Source organism: Carya illinoinensis, chromosome 4, assembly GCF_018687715.1.
Source record: "Carya illinoinensis cultivar Pawnee chromosome 4, C.illinoinensisPawnee_v1, whole genome shotgun sequence".
NCBI classification, from domain to species: Eukaryota; Viridiplantae; Streptophyta; class Magnoliopsida; order Fagales; family Juglandaceae; genus Carya; species Carya illinoinensis.
The window spans coordinates 356168-380210 of record NC_056755.1 but is presented as its reverse complement, the minus strand read 5'-3'; the positions used below and the strand labels follow the sequence as shown (position 1 = coordinate 380210).

The following is a 24043-nucleotide window of genomic DNA, read 5'->3' as shown; positions in this document are numbered from 1 at the left end:
TGAATTACTTGGTAATGCGGAGCAGAGTAGCTCGATTTGTTGCCAATTTTTGAAGTATTTGTCTCAAAGAAGGATAGGTGTAAAAATTATCTTCTCCACATACATCAAAGGTTATAACTTATTTTTCATGCAACGAATGAAGAAGGAATGGCGTTGAGGCAATCAATGCTCAATTGAATTCGAAGGAGTTGTCCGCGCTTACACGTACTCGATCTCAATCCAATGGTAAATATATGTAGTATATGTAAGTCAAAGCGAGGAGGGAGGTACCCTGCCCCCAGTCAACACAATGCCTGCACTCCACTCCAAAGTCAATGTGATGTTACACTGCGATTTTGCTGCCAAAAACAAAACTCAAATCAACTAGGCCATCTTCTTTATTATTAACTTGTACCACTTTCAATATTATCTCAGGATCTGGGGATTCTTTATGTGATTCGATCTAATCTATAATCTAGAATGGTGCAAAATGTCGTAACTACCCACCCCCCCTCCCCCCACCAAAAAGGTCAAAGATGAGGCTGCTTTTGGTTCTCATTGCTAGAAAACTGTGCTGTACCAGGGAAATTTTTCTTTTTCTTTTTTTATTTGAACTCAATTTAAAACTGTTATGGAATCCCTCTTTTCCTGCTGGGTAAAATGCTAGCCAAGAGAGAACAAAGGGAGTGCAAAAGCTTCTTTTAGCTCAGAGCTCCAAATTTGACAGTTTTCACTTGAGTCGGTTATCTTCTATTCTCTCTCTTCCTCACAGCTGACATAAGTAGTAGCACATGAGATGCTTTGTCCTGAAAGCCGAGAGTCCTATGCCAATGTAGGAGCGAGAAATCAGGTGAAGTAGGTGGGTTCCTTGATTTTGTCTTTAGATTTTCAGTGGTTGCATTCATTTCCTCCGCTCTTTCTCTAGGTTGGTATCATCTGCTTTACATTTCACTTGCTACACTATTTTAGTATTCTTTTGTCCCCATGAGATGATTTCTCTCTCTCCCTCTCTAGATAAGTTCTTATACTCTTCCTATTTTCCTCTCCCTTCTAGGATGATGGTAAAAGAACGGATTCATGTTGGTTTGATTGGTTTTTCATGGCAGATATGTATAAGAATCAGCTGCAGGAACTTGCACAGAGAAGCTGTTTCAACTTGCCTTCCTATGCTTGCATCAGAGAAGGGCCTGATCATGCCCCAAGATTTAAAGCTTCTGTGAATTTCAACGGTGAGATCTTTGAAAGCCCGAGTTATTGCACCACGTTAAGACAGGCAGAGCATGCAGCTGCCGAAGTAGCTCTCAATGTCCTGTCCACGAGAGGTCCTGTAAGGTCTCTAACTGCAAGAGTTCTTGTAAGTTCCTCTGCTAAGAAGCCCTCTTAAATATATTTGATTTTGACCAGTCTTGTTGAATGGTTGGATAAATAAAGAAGGCATACCCATTCGTCTCTAATTTGGTTTTCCTCATTTTATTTGCTCTATTGTTAAACTCCATGAAGGATGAAACTGGGATTTACAAGAACCTACTTCAAGAAACTGCCCATAGAGCTGGACTGAACCTTCCTGTATATACCACTGTAAGATCAGGTCCTGCCCATGTCCCAATCTTCACTTCTACTGTAGAGCTTGCTGGCATGAATTTTCCCGGTGAGCCAGCCAAAACAAAGAAGCAAGCCGAGAAGAATGCTGCAATTGCAGCTTGGTCTGCACTGAAAAAAGGTAGGTCTGATTTCATTAGTAAATTTCTTTTATTTCCCATACCAAGTTTATTTGATCAATGGCCATCTCTCTGCAGTGCCAAACTTAGTTTCGTTCGGTGATAAAGAAGTAGACACTGGTGAAGAACTGGATCAGGCAGTTGTGGTAAGGGTTCTTTCAAACTTCAGGACCAAGGACGAATGCAAACATGTGAGGAGGAGGGATCAGAACCAAGTCAAAAGGAGAATGGTGAGGGCTCATAGAGACATATGTTGTGGTACTTCTTCATCCACATCTAGTAACAATACGCAGCATAAGCCGTGGAGGCTTTTGGATCTGTTCATGGACTCTGTCCCAGAAGGCTTCGTTAAAAAACAAACCTGCTTTGTATCTCTTCTGCCTCCTCCTCCACCCAGAACAGCTTCAAAGATCCTACCACCAAATTCATCCACAGACAGTCCCTCTCCGTATCCATCAAATAGGCCTATTCCAGTAAGAATCAGGTGTAGATCACAAATCATTACTCCAGTTGAAGAGCATCAAAGGGATGAGGAAGAGTGGCTTGGTGGGAAATCAATTATCAAGAAACGTACTGAAAATGAATGTCCATGCAATTCAAATTCAAGTGTTGTCTACGGGTCAAGTTCAATATCCAGGCAATCTCCTTTTTCCAATACAGGGAAGATGACGGCTTCCATGCTTGATAGCGTCGCTCAACTTGAAGAAAGCCGCATCACAGCTAGGCCTTTTGGTTCGCTAGATTCGTCTCAATTGGCACTGGCTCCAATCAAGGCATCCACAGGTAGGCACATGGCCCGGACCATGTACACTGGAGGGTTCAATCCCCAGAGGATTGCCCCAGCAGTTCAAATCAGATCAGTGATCCCAGTCTGTGCAGCACCATCTCCAAATCCAATGATCCAACCCTCAAACCCCCCAGCAGTGAAGGAAACTTCAGCATCGGCTTTAAGTCCTACTACTACTACTTCACTATTGCCCGCACAAACAGGAGAAGAGATCCCATCAGCTAGCTCCAAGTTCAACAAGCCACATTTGGGGTCAACTCGACTTAGTTCTGAGTTCAACAAGCTAGAGTTATGAGGTACAGAACGAGCGTTATAGAACTTGCGTTAGCATCTTCTGCCACAGTTTGTACTTCATGGGTTCTGGAGAGTCCAAAACTTCGGCTATCGGCCCTTGGGAACCATAGTTTTTCTCTCATGTGTCTATGGTGAAATTTTGTAAAAGATGATATATTATAATTTTCACCTTGACATGTATTTACTGCTCCTATTGATCCAGAGTAAGAGAGGGATAGAGCAATAAATGAGATATGGGGGAGTGGGTTGCTGGAGATAAGAGGGAGAGAAAAAAAGTGAGCTTAGAGTTGGGGGGCAGATGGAGGTAGCAATGAAGGCAGTGTGAAGAGGACGAACAGACAATTTCAGCGATAAGGCAAGTAATTAAGATACCCTGAGAAATATTTAATGGTCCTGTCTTCACTCACCATTAATGCTCCTCCTGCACACACACTCCTCTCTCTTTCCTCATCTTCTTCCTTCCATTTAGTAGCCTCTCCTTTTATTCACTCACTGTTTTGTAACTATTTAGTTAGTTTTTTCCTCAATTCTTTATCTAATCATTCATTATTGAATTGACTCCACCTAGCAACTGGGGAGAAAGGCTTGGATTTTATTTATTTATTTTCTGAATTTCTTATTTATGAAGGAAAAGTAGCCGTTATGTTCAAGGGGTTGCAGGGAACTGGGAACTTGATGGCAGCTTGTGCAATCCCAGCTAGCTGTGGAAATTGAAAGTGTAGTGTGAGGGCCATGCCGGTTCAATTAAAGAGAGGGTTGGCCACCATAAAAGCATCCGGGAGGGGGATCAAAAAGTCAATATATTGAGCTTGTCCTGTTAGGCTTGCAATAATACAACAACTTAATATGATGTTACGTAGCAAGTAGGCATTCATCACGTACCCAACTAATACTGTTACAAAACTGAACGATCGATAACAGTTTAGTTGTCATATAAGTTAGGGATGGAATTAATAATATTGTAACAATCTTTGTTAACATAAAATATTGGCATAATCTCCAACCTGCATACTCATCTTTTGGTTATTAAAAGACGGAAAATATTTTAATATAAAAAGATTATATAAAAATAAATTTATAAATTGATATGATTTGATGTAATATGTCATATTGTAAAATTATTTTTATTGTAAAGTAAATTTTATAAATTTTATTAATTTATAAATTTATTTTTATATATCTCTTTTTATATATATATAGCAATTTTCTTAAAAAATACGGAAGAAAACACAAAAGACCTCAATAAGCGAGCTCGCACATGTACACATGGAAAAAAAAGGCTTACCACATCATACGAAGCACAGAAAACTGAGAAAAGGCCTTCAAAGCTCAATGAACGTAACCTCGATAATCTAAAAATTAAGCCCAAAGCAAGTTTTTGGTATTTAAAAAAATAGAAACCCGATAAGAATTTGGAAAAATTGTATGCAAAGTCCTGACCCAGCCCAAATCCAATGCACCGAATTCAAACACCGCCCCAACTCCATCAGGTTTGGTGTTGGAAATTGGCAGTGTTTGATGTGGACAAATTCGACTCTATTCCCTCCCAACAACGAAAACTTGGGAGGCAGACTATTAAATATAGGGTTTGGATTTTTTTTTTTTTTTAAATTAATGAGTTTGGACTTGACCTCAGAGTAACGATACATGTATAACATTTTTACAACATTTTATATAATTATATTTTAAATATGTGACATGATTAGTAAATTATCTAATACACATAATATTAAATTAACGAGTTTGAATTTGTTGTTAGAGTAATTACACATGAGCCCGCAATCATTTTTACAACATTTTATACAATCATGTTTTAAAGTAAGGGTGTTAATATAAAATGATGTTACTTTTATAAGTTATTTTATAAAAATACCCATCATTTAAAACATATAGTTGTATAAAAGATTGTAAAAATAGTTGTATGTCTATCATTTTTTTTATTTATTTATTGTCAATGGATTTAGATCAAAACAGGTTGATTCGTTAAGACATTATTTGTAAATGGGTTAACCCACATAATCTGAAATCAACCTTTCTTTTTTATAAGAGAAATCAATCATTTTAGACTTTATTTAAAAATTACAATTTTATTATTGTTAAGTTGTAATATTAGTGTTTCTCAGTATGCTTATATTTTTATTGTTGGGATTGTAATTTAAGACCTATGTTCATATTTGTTATTGTAAAGTTTGTAAACAGGTAGTCTTTTTAAAAAAAAAAAAGTTATTGTGACAATTAATAAATATAGATTTTAAGATCAAAACAGATAACACGACACAACTAATTATTTAAATGAGTTGGGTTATAATTTAAAATTTTGACACGTTTAATTTAACATGTCAAATTTGACTTGACCCATTTAGTCAAATGATCATGATTTTATAAGACACGAATACGAATTATGCATGCCACCACTCCTAATTAAAAGAAAATGAACCTGTGAATTAGATTTAATTATCTTATAATTAATGCATGCTGAATAATTATGTCAGAGATATATATATATATATATATATTTGTGTTAATAATCGTATTTATGAGTCATACATATCATGGCCGGCCGGCCAATCAACAAAATGCCAGATAATTAGGCGTAATTCTTTGCGTGCGCGCTAATTGTTTGGATACTCTCCATTGAGTCGACAACAGTCAAATGTTCTTTAAGTTAATAAAAGGATTCATCATGTGACCAAAATATTGAAGCAAATGATCATGTTAATGATCGATCATGTGAAATCTTTATGGTATTATTAGAAGGTTTCCACACGCTAAGCAAAGATGCATCCTTCCACGGTAAGAAACCTATATATAATATGGTATATATATATATAATTGTACGTCGATCATGTTATAATGTATAGAATCCGCTTTATGAATATATATGAAGGATTAAAATAAGTATAATGATAATGCTCCCGATCGAATTACTTAATATTTAATTTGATTCGATCTTCAAACCCATTATAAGTGCGAGCTTGATTGCGATCTAGTCCACCATGCATTTCCTTTTCGTTCTCTTTCATTCGCTGCATAACATATATTCCAACATGCAGGATGCTGATCGATCAATTCCCTGGTCTTAGCTTTATGTCTAGCTAGCTAGCTCAACTTGTTTAATTGAGATAATTAATTAGAATTAGTCTGTTAGAAGGTGGCTGCATGCCGGGGATATATTATTAATCGACATGCAGGAGAAACCAAAGCAGTACTGTGCCATGATAAATAATAATAATATTAATGGAGCTGCAGGGATCACAGCACTGCCTATCGGGTACCGGTTCCATCCCACCGACCAAGAGCTTGTCTTTCACTACTTGAAGCTCAAGGTCTTCGCTATCCCATTACCAGCTTCAGTCATTCCCGAGTTCGATGTATTCCAGACTCATCCTTGGGGCTTGCCAGGTAATTCCAGACAGATCATGATCTCTTTACATTATGCATTTTTATTTTTTTTAAATTAGTGATATTGTATTTGCAGCTCCGGATCGAATATGAAAGCCAGTACTAGAACTAAGTTCAAATTAAATGTCAAAATTAGTGCTATATATTTTCCTAATTAATTGCTGCCACATTTTATATATATTCTTGATCAAGCTAGCTAGCTAGGGTGTACATGTAGCTTATATATTACAGTATTAATTATAATTGTTACATGATGATTTTATGACTAGTTTTAGAAATATTTGATGAGCTAATTAAGCCTATCATGTTATATTAACTCTTTCATGGCGTGGGCGCTTAGGTGACTTAAAGGAAAAGAGGTACTTTTTTAGCAGTACTACTAGATCAAAGAGGATAAGTACTGCCCTTGACAATAACTACTGCAAGAGAGCTGCTGGTACTACTTCCGGTTACTGGAAGCCTGTTGGCAAATCTAAGCAAATATTAGCATCTGAGAGCAACGTCCGAGAGATTGGGATAAGGAGAACTCTGATTTTCTGCGAAAGGAAGCGTTCTTATGGAGCTCAAACGAGATGGGTCATGCACGAATATCGTCTTGTGAACACTGAAACAAGCCCCTGCTCCACTCAGGTATATATATATATAGCTAGGATGATGAGCAGTTAACTACTATAAAATCTGTTCACATGATGGTTTTGTATGAAAAGTACTATTCGATTTTGAATGAAATTCCGGAGTATAACACCAGGTTACAATTATTATTTCGATGGAGACTAAATTTTGTGAGCTTGATGGTTTTGTTTTTGAATTTCTGTCCAGGTGTCTAAGATGGTAATGGAAGATTGGGCTGTCTATCTTGTATTCCAAAGAAAGAAAAGACCTGAAAAACAAGGGGTCATGATTTCTCAGCTCTATAACAGCACGACAATTCGGAGACTGGAAGTTAGGCCAACTACAATGAATTACATGGGGGAAGTCAGCTCTGATTTAGGTCCTGATCCTCAGCCTTCTATATCATGTAAGAGTGAAATCACTGAGGTCTCCTCTATTGGCTTAGATCAGGAAGAAACAAGTACCCACATTAAGTTTTCCCCATATTCCTGTGTGAGAGAGCTGTAAATTAGCCTTGTTAAGGACTTGTATATATCGGTCGGTACTAAAAACTGTTGTTCAACAAAAGAGATCACTGGCCTAATAGAAAAGAATAAGCATTTAACTGTTTCAAGGGCTCAAGAGATTGTGCTCTGCAAGCAAATCCTTAGTTATTAATATTGTACGTACGTACTGATATTCTTTCTCGATCCTCTTATTTTATTGAATTAATGAAATTCAAATCAATCATAGTGAGAGGAAAAGAGGTGGCTCTGCGTGTTGCTCAGGATCTAATTAAGGTTATATTAAGAAAATTAAGGGGAAATAATTTTTTAGACAAAAAGATTACGCGAAGCAATGAATAAGGGAATACATTCAAAAGATAAGCATCCACTATGAAGAAGCAGAGAGGTTCATGCACTGCATGCTCTAATCATGAGTTTGTGAAAAGACGCAAATCCTTATGGCCGGCAAGAGCACAAACCCGAGCACGACTCAGATTCCAGTGCCAAAGAGCATCCGCACATGGGGCTGATTCGCATCCATTTTCACTCACTGATCTCTCTCTCTCTCTCTCTCTCTCTCTCTCTCTCACAAACAAAGTAGAAGAAATGAATACCCCGGCGCCCCCCATTAATGAATTCTTTCCTGCAAAGAATCTCTATGACTTTTTGAACTTAATGATAGCTTAAGCAACATAAAAAAGCAATGAGATTCTCAATCGTTTCCAGTTGCTGTAGAATTCAAAATTATTTGAGATAAATATTGTGTTTTTTCCTATATAATGCATGGTTGAATGGTGTTGGTTGTGTTGGGGAAGGTAACAAGGAACCGATTAAAAGGTTATCTGGGTACTCAATATCCCAGGCTTGGAAAACACAACCCTCGTACGTGGAGGTTGACAATAAGATTTACTATTCCTCTTAATTATCATCCTATATATGGAGCTGGGAATTAAAGACATGATATAATATATATATATATATATATATATGATCAAAATATTAGAAAGGTGCAATCTCCAGAAGGAATCTCAACTTGTTGGCAGGACCCCTTGCAAGTAAGATGAAAAATTAATCCCTGTATTGCTGGTACACACTACAACAAAAAACATATTTTGGAACGAAAATTTTCGTCCCAAAATATATCGATTTCGTTCCGAAAGATTTTTTGGGACGAAAAAATTTCGTCCCAAGGTCGTCCCAACATCACTGTCCCAGAAGATATATTGGGACGAAAATCACAATTTCGTCCCAAAATATATCTTTTGGAACGATTTTGAAAGTGACCGTTCGATACCGTTCGAACGATGGATTTTTTTGTCACGGTTAAAATTCGTCCCAGAATTGCGTTCGAATGCTTCTCATATACCGTTCGAACGTTTATGTTTCTTTTGAACGGTTATCAAGATACGTTCAAACGATCAGTAGAAATACGTTCGAACGTTAAATGAGACGATCGAACGGTATAAGAGATCGAACGGTGATGATCAACGTTCGAACGATATGGTAATGTCATGCGTTTGAACGGTTTTTTGAGCATCTGGTATCGTTCGAACGGTTTGCGAGTTGACGTTTGAACGTTACATTATCGTTTGAACGGCATGCCCATTAATGTTCGAACGTGACTCGGTCGTTCGAACGGATATTATTTTTATTAAAACCAATAATTATAAAAAAACTAAATAGACATCCATATTATTTGAAAAATATAAATTAAGAACTGTTTAATTACTCACAAAAGTTTTATAATAAGTGCGAAGAAATAAATAACCATAAAACTAGCATTGTTCATACATAATTAGATAATGTCATAAGCTAGACGTAAAAAACCATCAGTTGGTTGGAGGCCTGTACTGTTGCATAAGCTGTTGCATTTGGAGTTGCATATCTCTCCTGAACTCTGCTTGTTCTTCTTCATGTTGTTTGAGGCGCATCTCCATGTCTCCTTGTCTCGCCAATTGAGCCTCTAACTCTTGTTGTTTTGCAATCAATTCTTCAATTCTACGATTCGCATTCTCTTGAGCTATAGAGGCAGACCCGGAAGAAGAGGAAGAGGGAGAAGGTTTTACACAGCGACCCAAACCCCTCAAATATCCTGAACGTTCACCCAGAACTTGTGTAAAAATCTCAAGATCTGTATTTGAGGAATTTTGATCTGACGCAGATTCAGCACGCAGGGCAACCATTTTATCCTACACATAAGATAAAAAGTTAATATCATCATAAATATTCAAATATATTTATTTAAAACAAATTATAATACTTACATAATTTTCACGGGCATCAGGATGACTCCACTCTCCATTACGATTAGTATGTGATGCAGCATATAATTTTGTCAGATCATAATTGGCATCTGAATCTTGCTATAATAAAGATTTGTTAAGATATAAAGTCATTATGATTGATATATTCAGTTAACTATATACAAATGAAAGAATAGCAATACCAATTTTTTAGAGAGGCGGTGGAAAGATCTTGAGCCTGCATGATGAGTAATCTTCAATTTTGATCTATTTGTTTTGTTTATAGAACTTCGCTCGTACATAAGAATTGAAAATATTAGAAAGCGAAATTAAAAATAGGACTAAAATAATTAAATTAATTATACCTTATATGATGAATCCTCAAACATGTCACAAAGTTTTTCCCAATCAGAAGGTTGCACATCTTGAAAAGGATGTTGGCGTGCTTCTTCACTATTCTCAAACTTATTATAATGCTCATGACACCTCGCCTTATACTTGCGGAATGCATTACTCATAAGCTCTTCCACAGTTTTACGCTCCTCTCTCCGACCAAAATTTAATTCGAAATCATCCTTACAGAAAAAAGTTTGGACAAAAATATTATCATTTATAATATTCTAACTTTAAAGTAAAATAAAATTATAAGTCCAATTAAATTTCATTTATTAAACATTACCAAACAACGCTTCTTGATAAGGTCCTTAACATCTTGGGGGACTTTCTTCCATGAACTTGTTGCCAAAGGTGCATAAGTTCGTGTAAGAGCACCCACATGCGATGCAAGCCAAGCTGCTGGTTGTCCTTCGCCTCCGGTATGTTCATCAAGAATGTTAACTTTGATCTTACCCACCTTACGATATTTTTCCAACGTCACGCCTCTCGTAGTGCCTCGACCTTGACGAGATTGTACTGTGAAGTCATCATGATATATAACATTATAATCAATTTTCTATTATAATCTTAATTAATAACTTTTATAACTATTAGAATTTTACCTTGTTCTGTAGAATCAATCTCTAATGGTGAGTCTGAAGGAGAGCTAGGAACAGGTGGAGATGGGTTGCGCACTTCCTTTCTCTTCGGAGGCATAATTTCAAAAAACTGATACAATATTCATTAAGTAAAATAGTGCTCATCATCACGTAATGTGAAAATATAATTCGTCAATCACTATCTGTATCAGTATCATTTGACAATTCAGTCTCATCTTCTGTAGATAGTTCAGATGAATCAACACTTTGCTCAAGTGTCGCATCAACAATTTCAGCCTCAATATCTTCTCTATTCAATGGAATCATCTCATACTGGCTCAAATCCACAAACAAATTAAAGACGGGCTGACTCTCTTGGTATGCTTCTTGAGTAGAGGCATCATCTTCTTCTTCATCTCGCCCTTCTGCCTGAGGGATAACATCATATATATTTCTTGGAGCATATTTTTGTACTACTCGCCATTGAGTTCCCAACTTCGGGTCATCTAAGTAGAATACTTGAGATGCTTGAGAAGCTAAAATAAATGGATCATCCTCGTACCATTTTCTTGATGTATTAATACTCAAGAAATATTCATCATCACGGACTCCTGTTCGAGGATTGCTTAAATCCCACCAATCACACTTAAACAGATACACTGCAAGCTCCCCCAAATATTTCATTCCAATTATATTAACAATCACTCCATAGAAATCAATATTTTCTCCATCATGACTTCCCTCAACTAGGACACCACTATTTTGTGTTTTCCTATAATGATCTCGATCTATTGTGTGATACCTACTACCACGAGAAATACATGCAGAATATCTTGTAGCCCGTCTCGATGGGCCACGCGCTAATGCATACAATTCATCTGATATATCGTTTGGATTATTGGCATGCATTTGTACAACCTACATATTAAGTAAAACGTCTATTATATCAATAAAAAAAACAATCAATATTTTCTATTTGTATTGAATGAAGTGTCGCATATGTAATGTCATTACCCGTTGTTCAAACCATCTCGGAAACTCCTCTTCATGTTTCCGGTCTATATCATTTACTCCTAGTTCCTTGAGCATGTTAATATGATCACTGAAATTGATGATTACCACATGTATTTTATATTATTAGAATTTTGCGAAAGTAAATGAGCGAATACTAAATTAAGAAAAGATTAATACTTACTTCAAGTAAATCTCTATGTCAGGGCAATTGTTCAGCACGTACCACTGAGCTTTCTCAAACTCTCTTCCACATAAGTCATAACCACGCACTGCACCAAGTCGACGTACTTGTTGGGAAAACACGGAAAACACATTTCGTTGTCTTGCTCTGTCAACGTCAAAGTTTCTTTCTGGCCGATCAAACCTAGTGTCAACTTCGTGGAAATATTTGGAACAGAAGGTATGCCACTCATCATCAATATATGCTTCTGCAATTGATCCTTCTGGTCGAGCTTTATTACCAACTGTTCGTTTCAACTTCCCAAGAAATCGTTCAATGGGATACATCCATCTATACTGAACTGGTCCTGCAAGTCGAGCCTCACGTGGCAAATGGACGGCCAGGTGAACCATGACATCGAAAAATGACGGTGGGTAAATACTTTCTAGCTTACACAATATGATGGGAATTTCCCGTTCCATTCGATCCAAAGCTTCTACATTTAATGTCCGTGCACATAAGTCTTTGAAAAATAAACCCAACTCAGTCAAAGCCACGCGCACGTCTCTAGTCAAGTACCCACGTATACCAATAGGCAAGATACGCTGCAAAAGGACATGACAATCATGACTTTTTAACCCAGTTATTTTCCAGTCATTTGTTCGCACACACCTTGTCAAATTCGAGGCATAACCATCCGGTAATTTAATTTTCATTATCCACTCACAAAAAGTAGCCCTTTCATTCCTTGACAATGTATACCACCCAATCGGCATGTAAACGGACGAACCATTTTCTTGCAACTGCATTTCCGGTCTTATTCCCAACCGCTTCAAATCCTTCCTTGAGTTTAATGTATCCTTCGTTTTTCCTTCAATTGACATCAATGTTCCCAATACGGATTCGCATATATTTTTTTCAATATGCATAACATCAAGACTGTGCCGTAATTTTAACTTTGACCAGTATGGAAGATCGAAAAATATACTCTTCTTAGTCCAATTCAACTCAGAAGTAGCTTGTTTTCTCTTTCGTTGTTTTTTACCAAATTCATTACAACCAACATCTACAAATTGTGCAAGTAAATCTTCACCAGACAAATATGGTGGAGGTTGGCCCCATTCAACAGTACCATCAAACATTTGTGAATTTCCCCGTCATCTATGATCACCAGGTAGAAATCGATGATGACCCATGAAACATAATTTTCTCCCGTAAGTGAGCCATTCAGATTTAGTATGTTTGTTACATGTTGGACATGCCATTTTCCCCTTAGTACTCCAACCTGACAAGTTTCCATATGCTGAAAAATCATTTATTGTCCATAAAACCGCAGCATGCATCTTGAACGACTTACCTGTTGATGAATCAAATGTGACAACCCCATTCTCCCACAAATCTTTCAATTCTGCAATCAATGGCTGTAAGTGTATGTTTATATCATTTCCCGGCGATCTCGGACCTGGAATGAGCAAACTCATCATGAAATATGGATCTTTCATACACTTCCACGGTGGTAGATTATACGGCATAAGTACGACTGGCCAAGTACTGTGACTAGTACTCATGTTCCCAAACGGATTAAATCCATCTGTTGCCAACCCAAGTCTCACATTACGTGGTTCTTCTGCAAACCATGTATGCTCCTTATCAAATTCCTTCCACACCTGAGAGTCAGCAGGATGTGATAAAATATCATCGTTTCTAACTCTGGCTGATGAGTGCCATATCATATCTGCAGCTGTTGCACGTGACATATATAATCGTTGTAATCTAGGTGTCAATGGAAAGTGGCGTACTACCTTTTGCGGCACATTTTGTTTGTCAGATGTCCATCTTGACTCGTGGCATATGGGACATTCGTTCAACTGCTCATTCTCTTGCCAAAATAATATGCAGTCATTCTTACATGCATGTATTACGTTGTAATCAAATCCAAGTCCTCGTTTCAATTTTTTTGCTTCATAGAAGTTACGAGGAAGTGTATTATCTGATGGCAGTGCCTCCTTAAACAACTCGAGTAACATATTGACAGCCTTAATTGATAATCGGCACATTGATTTTATGTGTAGCAGTCTTACGGTAAATGACAACTTACTGTGTCTTCTGCATCCTGGATATAGCTCACGTTGTGACTCATTCCACAATCGTGCAAAAGTATTATGACCCCCATCATTTGAACTTGATGTGTCCGTGCCACCTTCATTCATAAACATTCCCGCACCGATGTCACCTAACATTTCTTCCATATCCTCATCATACTCATCTCCAACAATATCTGGTTGTACATCTTCATCGATAGCTTCTTCTTCATGTGGAGCATCGAATGAAGTTGGATATGGTTCCCCGTGTAAGACCCAATCAGTATAACCCTTGTCAATACCTTTTACAAACAGATGCTCTCTCACCAAGTCTATCTTATGAGAGCGCAAATTCCTACATTCTTTACATGGGCATCTAATACGTCCATCACTATCACATGTACCCAATGCAAACTCTAAGAATTTCTTAACACCTTCAGCATATACGTTGTAATTCTGACCCAAACGATCGCTAACTCGCATCCAACTCTTATCCATGCTGACTATCTTCATTATAAACAATCACGTGTGCATCAACAAACAAGCATGTATCATGTATCAATCAAGGAGTATGCCACCTTACACCGGGTAGTTGGTCCTATCCCATTCGGAACTGTAAGATCATAGTCGCAAACCTATCCTTTATAATCTGTCACGCCCAACAAAATTTCGGCAACATCTCCCCATAGTTCTCCAAATATGCTCGTCTGGTTGTGTGCACCGACTTATCCATCGTCGATACAACATCACCGAAACTGCATATCCGGAGAACAAGGGATAAATCTGCCAAAATCTTAATGCTGGACGTATAACAGATATAGCTCGATAGTTTGCGAGAATGATCTTACAATTCCAAACTGTCCACTCTGGACAATTCAAGAGTTATCAATCTTTCAATTAAGGCGGATTGATAACTCTCGAACGGGTCTAAGGCTAATATTGATGAACAAGCAATATAAGATATGCCAATATTTAACATGTATCAAACAAATAATTCAACATCATAAATAATTAAGTTTTGTAACAAATCTTAGATGATTTGTAATTTAATTCATTCTCATTTGATTATTTGAATCTTTTAAGTATTTAAGTATTATTAAATGTAGATTATATATATTTAATTTTTAATTACACTCCTGCATTTAAAATGTTAATTATTTTAACACTGCCCAAGAAATCGTTCAAACGGTGCTCGTGACCGTTCGATCTCCTATACAGTCGTTCGAACGGTACACGAATACCGTTCGAACGGTTTACTTCCAGAAATCACTCGTCTTCAACCTCCGAAAACCCCAAAATTTACAGTCCATATTACATCAAAAGATAGCAAAATATATGACGAACTCATGTAAGCAAACGAAAACACTTATATAAAAACTAAAATGAGGTCAAATTTAAGGAGAATACCTGATTTGGAGAGATAAAGCTTCAAAAATTCCAAACGGTAAAAACTCTTCACCAAATGGTAAAAACAACATCTTAATCCGAAAATATAAGAGATTGATAGAAGTTTGTAATATTTGAGGGCTAGATTGAAGAATAATGGCGTTGGTTGGAACAAAATGAGCGTGGGAGTGATGCTCGGTTGACTGAAACGAGTCCGAGATTGTGAGGTACTGTCGTGTAAATGCAGAACATTGACGTTCGAACGGTTGTTTAATGAACGTTCGAACGTCAAATCGACTAGCGGGAAAAATTTCCCCCCCTAATTTAACGTTCGAACGTGAAAATATACGTTCGAAGGCTAATAATAAACGTTCGAACGGTTATATCAGACCGTTCAAACGTCAAATCGACTAGCGGAAAAAATTTCCCCCCCTAATTTAACGTTCGAACGTTAATATATACGTTCGAACGTATTATTAAACGTTTGAACGCCAATAGTAAACCGTTCAAACGTTTAAGTTATATTGTTGCTTATTGTATTTTTTTTGCACTATACCTTTAAATATAATAATTTCTAAATGTACTATAGTTTAGAGCCATAGTAATATAACTATATAATATATAATCAAACATATATTATATAGTTTAGTAACATATATAGTATAAAATATCATATTACATCTAATATTATAGTCAAGTACTACATATATTAACCTATTATATATAACATATATATGGTATCATAGCATAGGGTTATATGTATAAAATGCATATATATATAATGTTTATTTCTATAATATTAATAGTAGATATTTAATAATAGAATATCTACTATTAATATATATAGTGTTATCTATACTAGTATATATATATGTGATACTAGTTAATATCACATATAATATATATGTTATATAAATACATGAACATAGCTTCATGTATATAGTAGTCTATATTATATTAATTATACTATATAATATAACTTATACTATATACTATATAATATTCAATAGTATAATATATTTTAATTAAATATAATATAATATATACTATATATATAAAAAATTATATATATAATACATAGTGTTTAATAATATATAAGTGCATTAAATATATTGCATTTAATATATTTAACAATTAAAATATATTATAATTGAATTAATTATTATATTTAATATAATTAATACCGAATATTGCATTTAAATATTTGAAAACCGATTAATTAGGGATAAATAGTAATATTTAGTTAATGCGTTCGAACGGTATAACTTACCGTTCGAACGGTACTGCATATATAAGCCCATCCCGACGTCATTTTTACGCATTTCCTCCGTGAAAAAGCCTCCAAACCGTCGATCTCCGCCGTTGAACGCCGTCTTCGCCGCCGTCAACAGTGCCCACTCGAAGCCCCTACCTCTAACAACCGGTATTTTTCATTTTTAAAGCATTTTACCGTTTAGATTTAGGTTTTTGATAGATTAATTGTTTAACTTAGGGTAAACCGATTTATACATCAAAATAATCGGTAGATTTGCATAAATCCATGTTAGGAACGTTTATTTAGGTTTCTATTGCATTTATTTTGGTGTAAAATCCAGGGAATCGAAGGATTCCATGGATTTCAATGGCCGAGTCGACTCGGCCTGGAATCCCGATCGGCACGAATATCGTTCGAACGCTATGCGTAGCGTTCGAACGATATAACTTAACGGTCGAACGGTCTGTCTGTAACCGTTCGACTGTTACAGTAAACGTTCGAACGATATAACTTAACGGTCGAACGGTTTGTCTGTAACCGTTCGACTGTTACAGTAAACGTTCGAACGGTTTTTAATATTATATTTATATTATTAATATTGATATTGAGTGACATATTTATTGTTGATAATATTGTTCAGAATATCAAATATTATTAAATTGCTGTTTGTTTCAAACTACTGTAAATAGTTCTTTATTGTATTTTTCTTGTTAATGTTATATATCTAGTTTGTAATTATAAATTTCAGGTTGATTATAATGTCTACTTCTAGACCGGCACGTAAGCGACGCAATCTTGGTGAGAGTAGTAGTGGTCCAGTTCGGGAGAGGACAGTTTCACTGGAGCGACCAGTGAAGATTTCTGATTTCCAGAGTCTTCTCTGGGAGGGTCATTCATTGCCCTCAATATTCAGTGATCGTGGTTGGGGACCTATCTTGGATGAACGGGAGGAAGCATGGGAGCCAGTCTCCTACATTGACATTGTTGCTGAGTTCTATAGAGAACTCGGCAGTGCCAGCGCAGATGATTCTGGGGCCTACAGTATCATTGTCCGAGGAGTACCCGTTGTATTTTCACTAGATGGACTTGCTGAGCATCTCGGTATTCCTAGGCTGCCAGATGCATATCCAAATGTGGTGCCTAGAGAGTCTGATCCTTCAGTTGAGGCGGAGACAGCTGAGGAGGAGGCATCAGTTTATACTGATGAGGTCGATACCCTTGCTGATCACGAGGTGAGGGATTTGGTTGTCGGTCCAGATGCTCCACCGTATGACGGGACGAAGAGCATCAAACAGGCAGATTTATCTTCTTTCTTTAAGATATTAAATTTGATAATTGCCAATAATATTGACCCTCGGCAGCACAAGACAGAAGTTGGCATTGATCGGACGAAATTTATGATACGGGTCGCTCGTGGCATTCCTATCGACTTGGTGGGGTATATATTCGATAGGATTCGATCAGAATCTCGGTACATTTCGATGGATATACTACCATTCGGAGTCCTGATCACCCGATATCTACTATGTGCTGGTGTTGTGCCAGATGTTGCTGAGCGTAAACGGGAGCCGATGGGACCGATAAATAGCACCACCCTCTCACGCAGCACGGGACACTCGAGACTGCGTTTTCGTGCACATGTTCCAGAACCAGTTGATCCTCACAGAGATGCACAGCCGGGAGATCATGGAGTCTCAGCTGCAGCTGCAGAGACATCTACACGGGCCGAGGCATCAGTCCACAGTGTTACTCGTGAGGAGATGGCTGACATAGTGCGTGCAGCGATCAGCGAGCAGACATCAGCAGTGATCGATGCAGTGCGTATGGAGATCCATTCTACTGTGTCTGAGCTTCGTACAGAGTTTGCTGCCATGTCTGCGACTCAGGTCACCATCAGTACTCGACTGACACAAATAGAGGAACGTATAGCTGCAGTCGAGGAAGTGTGCAAAGACTTGGGGTCTTAATTACTTTATGATAAATTTTATTTATTTATTTCCTGTTTTTTGTATGGACAATATTTTGTGTTTTGTAAATTCAGTATTTAAGTTATATGCAATAGTATTGTTTTATATTTTCTAAACTAATTCTTAATTTAGATTATTCATATTATTTTATTAACCAATTTTTTATAATTACTAGTTAATCTAAATATAATTTGGCAAAAAACTTAAAAAATTAAAACTTTGTCACCGTTCGACCGATTCAAATAACGTTTGAACGGTAAATATGCATCATTCGAACGGTTAATATTAACCGTTCGAACGGTTTATCAATTTACCTCCAAAATAATTTTGCCTATCGCGCCAATATTACGTTCAAACGGTGAAAATTAAACGTTCGAACGGTTAATCATTAACGGTCGAACGGTTAACTTATTTGGGACAAAAATATTCGTCCCTAAGAATACCGTTCGAACGCGTTCGAACGGTCTGGCGTCATTTTGGAACGAAATTCAAATTTCGTTCCTAAATCCCACTTTTTGGGACGATTTTAAATTCGTCCCAAAGTAATTTCGTCCCAAAAAAACATTTTTGTTGTAGTGACATGAGCATGATCAAGATGATATTTTCTTCAGATTAGTGAGTGAATATATATAAGATATGGTACTTAATCGTCCTTTCAAAGATCGATCGAGCGGATCAACTTGTAATTGGATATTAGAAACTTGTAACAAAATCTTTCAACTAAGTGGACATGAATTTGGGAAATTATTCAAAACCATGGTGTAACTAACAATTATGTTTCATAATCATTTAACAGTACTTCACCTATATATATAATATGTATATATATCATGTATAGTAGTAGTTTCAAGTATATGTGGTTTAAGAAGTACTAATTAGTGAGATCAGAAAGTTAAGAAGATTTGAGACTAACAATTCAATGTACATGTATTGTTGTTCACACGAAGAGAACTACGTACGTACGCGCACATGCATTAGTGTTGCAGGCCGCTTGTTGCATTAGTACTGGATTTAGAATCTTTATTACGAATTATCCAAACTATCGTATGTCATATGGATCGAATTATATATATATAAGCGTTAATATTTAATACTAGAGTAGTGCTATTTGAAAGTCTTTACATTACATACTATTCATAATACATAATTTGATTTTTAAGATTCAAATTAAAAAAAAAAAAATTAATTAAATTATATCACGTGAATAGTGTACATGTGGTGTAAAAAATTTCAAATAGAATTATTTTTAATTAATTACTACGTATGAAGGTCGGTTTTCTTAATTAATTACAAACAAATTAAGTAGCGTTATTTTGACAAATTAATTAGGTGGCTTGTCATGTTAAAAATTCAAATTTGAAAACGATTTATAGCGCATGGTGTTTGTCATGATTTCGTTGCAAGATGTTAAAGATGTTATCGGTTCTTATCACTACAACATAATTTGTCTTTTATGATAGAGAAAATTGTCACAAAAAATGATCAAAACGTCACTAAATATAAGTTTAAAATCGTCACTACGACCGTTATCTAATGTGCATCATAGAAAATAATTGATAACAGTTTACTGTACAACCGTCAGTAAAAGTTAGAGGCGTTTCGTTTAGTGCAACATTTGAATATGGCATTTTTCTGTGATGATTAAAATTTATTACAGAAAATAATGTTCAAACGTTAATCCGACCAATTGATATTCGAATAATAAAAGTTGACTTTTATTGGTTATGGTTCGAACGTATCATATTTACGTTTGAACGTTAACTATAATATACGCTCGAATATCTAATCAAATATTAATGGATGAATGTTTGAACGTAATGAATATAACATTTAAGCGTTAGTTTGAATATTAAAGAATAAGCGTTCGAACACAATTGATACATATAGAGATTTGTTTGAATGTTAATCGTTTAAACGTTGAAAAATTAGACATGGGATCTGAGATTAGAAAATCAGTTCCATATTAGAAGTGCCACAAATATTTAAAGACTATATTCTCTCGGAAAATATATATATATGTATATATATATATATGGACATGTCGACATGCATTTTACGTACGTCATGCATCCCTGATGATCTTACGTGATGTATGGCATATTTATCTATCTATATATAATTTAAAAATAGAAATTAGAAAAGCTGCTAATTTCCACAAGCTATCCAATATTAATAACAGACCATGCTGAGTTAAAGGGATAACGTACGGGAATTATCATCATGCTGATCATGAGCTCGCATGCATTAACGTACGTACGTATAGCGCTAGCTCGCTAGAATCGGTGTTTGTGGACATCTGAGTCTAAATTTATATATATATAGTATATATCTGTTGACGTGTCGAGCTTTTAGTGAATTCTTTAGAAAGATTAAGAGAATGGAAGGGATTCTCCACCCGCCTGCCTCTAATTAAGTCTTTCCAAAGCCACGGTGAACTTGAAACCCATTGTTAGCCTCGTGTTTTTACCAACCCTAATCCGGAACCCTCGTTGCATCGATCCCTTGTTCGTTTTGCAGAAAGTTTTGTCCGTTTCTTTCATAGCATGATTCAAACCGGCCATCGATCGAGACCCTAGCTAGCTACCAGCTTACACATGAGACTCTTTTTTTCATCTCCTCTGGATATATGATATCTCTCTCCTCTGCTCCTAGCTAATTAATTATTAATTCATCTCGATCGATCTGATCATCTTATTCTTTCGTGACAGTAGTACTCCTCCTGGATCAATGGGTTGTGGCATTTCGATGTTTGACCCCGAAGACGGCCGGGTAGGCCCAACTTGCGAGTTCAACCCCCTCCGTCAAAACAACGTTCACCCCATTGATCATCAGGTCGACGTTGATAATTCTGATCATGGCCGAAAAAGCATTTCTTCGCCAGCAAAGAACAAAGGTACTGCTCATGTAAAGGACCAGACTGCAGTGAAAAAAATAAAGACGAGGCAGCTCATGTGTTCCGAGGACCCGACGGAAGAGAAAGAGCCTAGAAAGGAGATGAAGGTCATGTCAGCTGGGAAAGTTGTGCAGGAAGATCAAGGGGGCTTTCGCAAGGAAGAGGTCGAGGAGGATGGACGACGGATCAATAAAGAAGAGGAAAAAGAGATTTGTCATAAGAGGGAAGATAGCCTAATTGGTCCAGGATCCCCAAGTTTTAAGGAGTACTGCAGGGATAGTTCTACCTCGTGCGGCTGCAGCGACGATGGTAAGGCATCGATATTTATTTATTTATTTTTTTAATCTGTCCGATATTTGTCATTTTAAAAGCTGCCCTAATTCAAACAGGCAGGTAGCGACTGATTAATTATACCTTGTGCAGGCCCTAACGGTGATATTGCAGCAAAGAGTGACAAGAAGCCACAAAAGGAGGGGCCGCTGGAATCCAACGAGGTACGTACGTAAATACGGAATGCATGCATGGCCATTAAGATGGCCGGTGGTTTAATCAAAAAAATAATATCAGATCGGGCATAAATTGATAGAAATAAATAAAGAAATGCTAGCTTGCAGAATCATGTACCATTCACGAGTAAATTAAGTTCCTGTACGACGTTTGGCCTCAATCAGTACCATATATAATTTATCTGATTCGGGAGTTGGCAATTTTTTTTTTCATTCCTTAATTAATTAACTGTGCGTGGAGTAGAAATTATCTTGACAATAATAATAATAATAACTCTCCTGCATTCAATTGTTTACCAACATAGCTTCATTATATAATTATATTCAAATAATAATCAATGTCATGCTTATATATATATGTTAATGTTCCACATATATATTTTTATATAATATCATGTAGCTCGATCTCGCAAGTTCTAATTTGAAGTTAAAATGTTCAATATCACGGGCATGATCAATAAAAACATGACGTTTTACAATTAATCAAAGTACTATCATATATTTAGTAATATGATCGATATGTATATATATATATTTATGTTATTATTTATAATTAATTTGCGCGCTTCGATTGGCAGCTGGTTTATGGAACCCAGATAGGCAAGAAAGATCAGAGAAAAGGAAGAGGATTGAGAAGTGTACTGTTACACAAGGGGCGCTGGCCAGCAGGAGTTAAATTTTTTTCCAACGGATCGAATGTACCATCCTAACTATATGCATTACACACACATACATATTATCTTGATCTCATACGTACGTGGGAGTTTGCTAAAACTGGTTTGAAAACCCGCGTGATGATGCAGGGTTTCGTAGGTAGACGATTATAATGATCATCATGTGGCTTATGCCACGTACTCATGATGTGAATCATGTACTGCATGCAGTACCTGATGCTCTTATGGTGATCATGAATCTTAATTTCTTTGTTTTAGTACCGCATGCATGCATGCAGTCACGTCGACAGGCCAGCTAGCTAGCATTGGGTTTGACTTTGATTCTCAAAATTGAGAATATTGTTATTAATGACTTTATAAGATATATACACGTGTATATATAAATATATATTTAATTACGGAAAATGCAATTCCATTCCAAATTAATTAAGAGTAGTTGGATATAATATGCATGCCTCTGTTGTCGTTACGACGTTGGAGAATGAGGAACGTCGTGGGTACAATCTGCAACACAACTTAATCAAAGAGGCAGTCTATGCACAGTCACCCAAATTCAGTCCCCGCTGCAAAAAAAGTCCTGCAATGAAAAAAATTGAATTCCCTCTGTTGAAGTCATTTTCAATTGACAAAAAAGCCCTGCACGAATTTCTCTACGATTTCGAGTTGCAACTCTGTCCGTCGGCATCGACTGGATCTCTTCTCCTCCACCACCGTCGGTCTTTAGGTTTCTCTTTGAGTGCGGTCAGCACAACTTTCTTCCTCCCCACTCTCGTTCTCAGTCCTCCCCACAGCTCTCATCACAGATCTGCTGCAGCACTGCCCACCACGAGAGTTCCTTGTGAGAAAATTCCTCGTCAGTAGTCAAGAGTGTGTAGTTGAAGTATAGAGCTGACTATAATAGCTTCTCCTGTCTTAACTCCTAAAGAAACATAAACTTGAAAAAGGAATGAATTGGCTTCTACACACTCTTGTGGTTCAGCCGTGCTATTTATTTATGATGATCAATCAGTACTTTTATCAAACACGTTACAAGTAGTTCCAAGTCTAGGCAAGAAGTAACCTGAGCCAATACTTTGTTACATTCAGAAAGAAATAGAACAATAAAAATAGAACAGCATACGAGATGTATGGCTCTTCTTCTTGTGATGAATTTCATCTTTTTGTCCGTATGTTTATGCTTATCTCTTTGTTGCTTTGCTTTGGTAGAGTTTGAGATGGACTCTGTTTCAATAACTACCAAACTTTCAAGATTAAAATTCACTGCATTGAATCTCCATCGCGGGAGGCAAGATGGGAGCCGTGCTCTAGGTCAATATTGGCATTCTCAATACTACCGGTAGCCACATGGTAAGCATAGGCTCGAAGAAAATGTATAAAATACGAAGCCTTTTCCTTAATTTCAGCTCCTTGAGCCAGAGATATGGTGATCCTAATCTAGGAGATAGTGCCATCCACCGAAACGAAGGATGAAGATACTTGTGAAGATCCATTTTCAATTCTGGTCATATCCAACTGAGAACGAACCATGTACCCAAATAAAATGAGACATTTCATTGCCTCCCTCTCGGTCCCATGCTTTTAATGAAACGAGTCGTTTCATCGCCCCTCCTCCA

General features: G+C 36.6%; 3 protein-coding genes across 6 annotated transcripts; all 3 read left to right on the top strand.

Annotated features, from left to right (window-relative positions):
- Positions 1 to 580: 580 nt before the first annotated feature.
- Positions 581 to 3332, top strand: LOC122307206 (double-stranded RNA-binding protein 5-like). Of its 3 annotated transcripts, none has more exons than XM_043119923.1 (4): positions 581 to 904; positions 1086 to 1333; positions 1480 to 1699; positions 1776 to 3332. In XM_043119923.1, exons 2-4 carry the CDS (start codon positions 1088 to 1090, stop codon positions 2777 to 2779), a joined length of 1470 nt encoding a protein of 489 aa, XP_042975857.1. In that variant the 5' UTR covers positions 581 to 904; positions 1086 to 1087; the 3' UTR covers positions 2780 to 3332. The 3 variants fall into 3 exon arrangements, with proteins under 3 accessions (XP_042975857.1, XP_042975856.1, XP_042975855.1); XM_043119922.1 differs by having other exon boundaries at positions 582 to 838; XM_043119921.1 differs by lacking the exon at positions 581 to 904 and having other exon boundaries at positions 911 to 1333.
- A 2457-nt stretch (positions 3333 to 5789) lies between these two features.
- LOC122308340 (NAC domain-containing protein 83-like) lies at positions 5790 to 7385 on the top strand. The gene is made up of 3 exons (XM_043121612.1): positions 5790 to 6180; positions 6521 to 6810; positions 7000 to 7385. The coding sequence occupies exons 1-3, from the start codon at positions 5964 to 5966 to the stop codon at positions 7297 to 7299; spliced, it is 807 nt and encodes a 268-aa protein (XP_042977546.1). The 5' UTR covers positions 5790 to 5963; the 3' UTR covers positions 7300 to 7385.
- A 13359-nt stretch (positions 7386 to 20744) lies between these two features.
- LOC122308529 lies at positions 20745 to 23131 on the top strand. 2 transcript variants are annotated; one of them, XM_043121898.1, is made up of 3 exons: positions 20745 to 21559; positions 21674 to 21744; positions 22353 to 23131. In XM_043121898.1, the coding sequence occupies exons 1-3, from the start codon at positions 21085 to 21087 to the stop codon at positions 22464 to 22466; spliced, it is 660 nt and encodes a 219-aa protein (XP_042977832.1). In that variant the 5' UTR covers positions 20745 to 21084; the 3' UTR covers positions 22467 to 23131. The 2 variants fall into 2 exon arrangements, with proteins under 2 accessions (XP_042977832.1, XP_042977831.1); XM_043121897.1 differs by having other exon boundaries at positions 20746 to 21559; positions 22335 to 23084.
- The last annotated feature ends 912 nt before the right edge of the window (positions 23132 to 24043 follow it).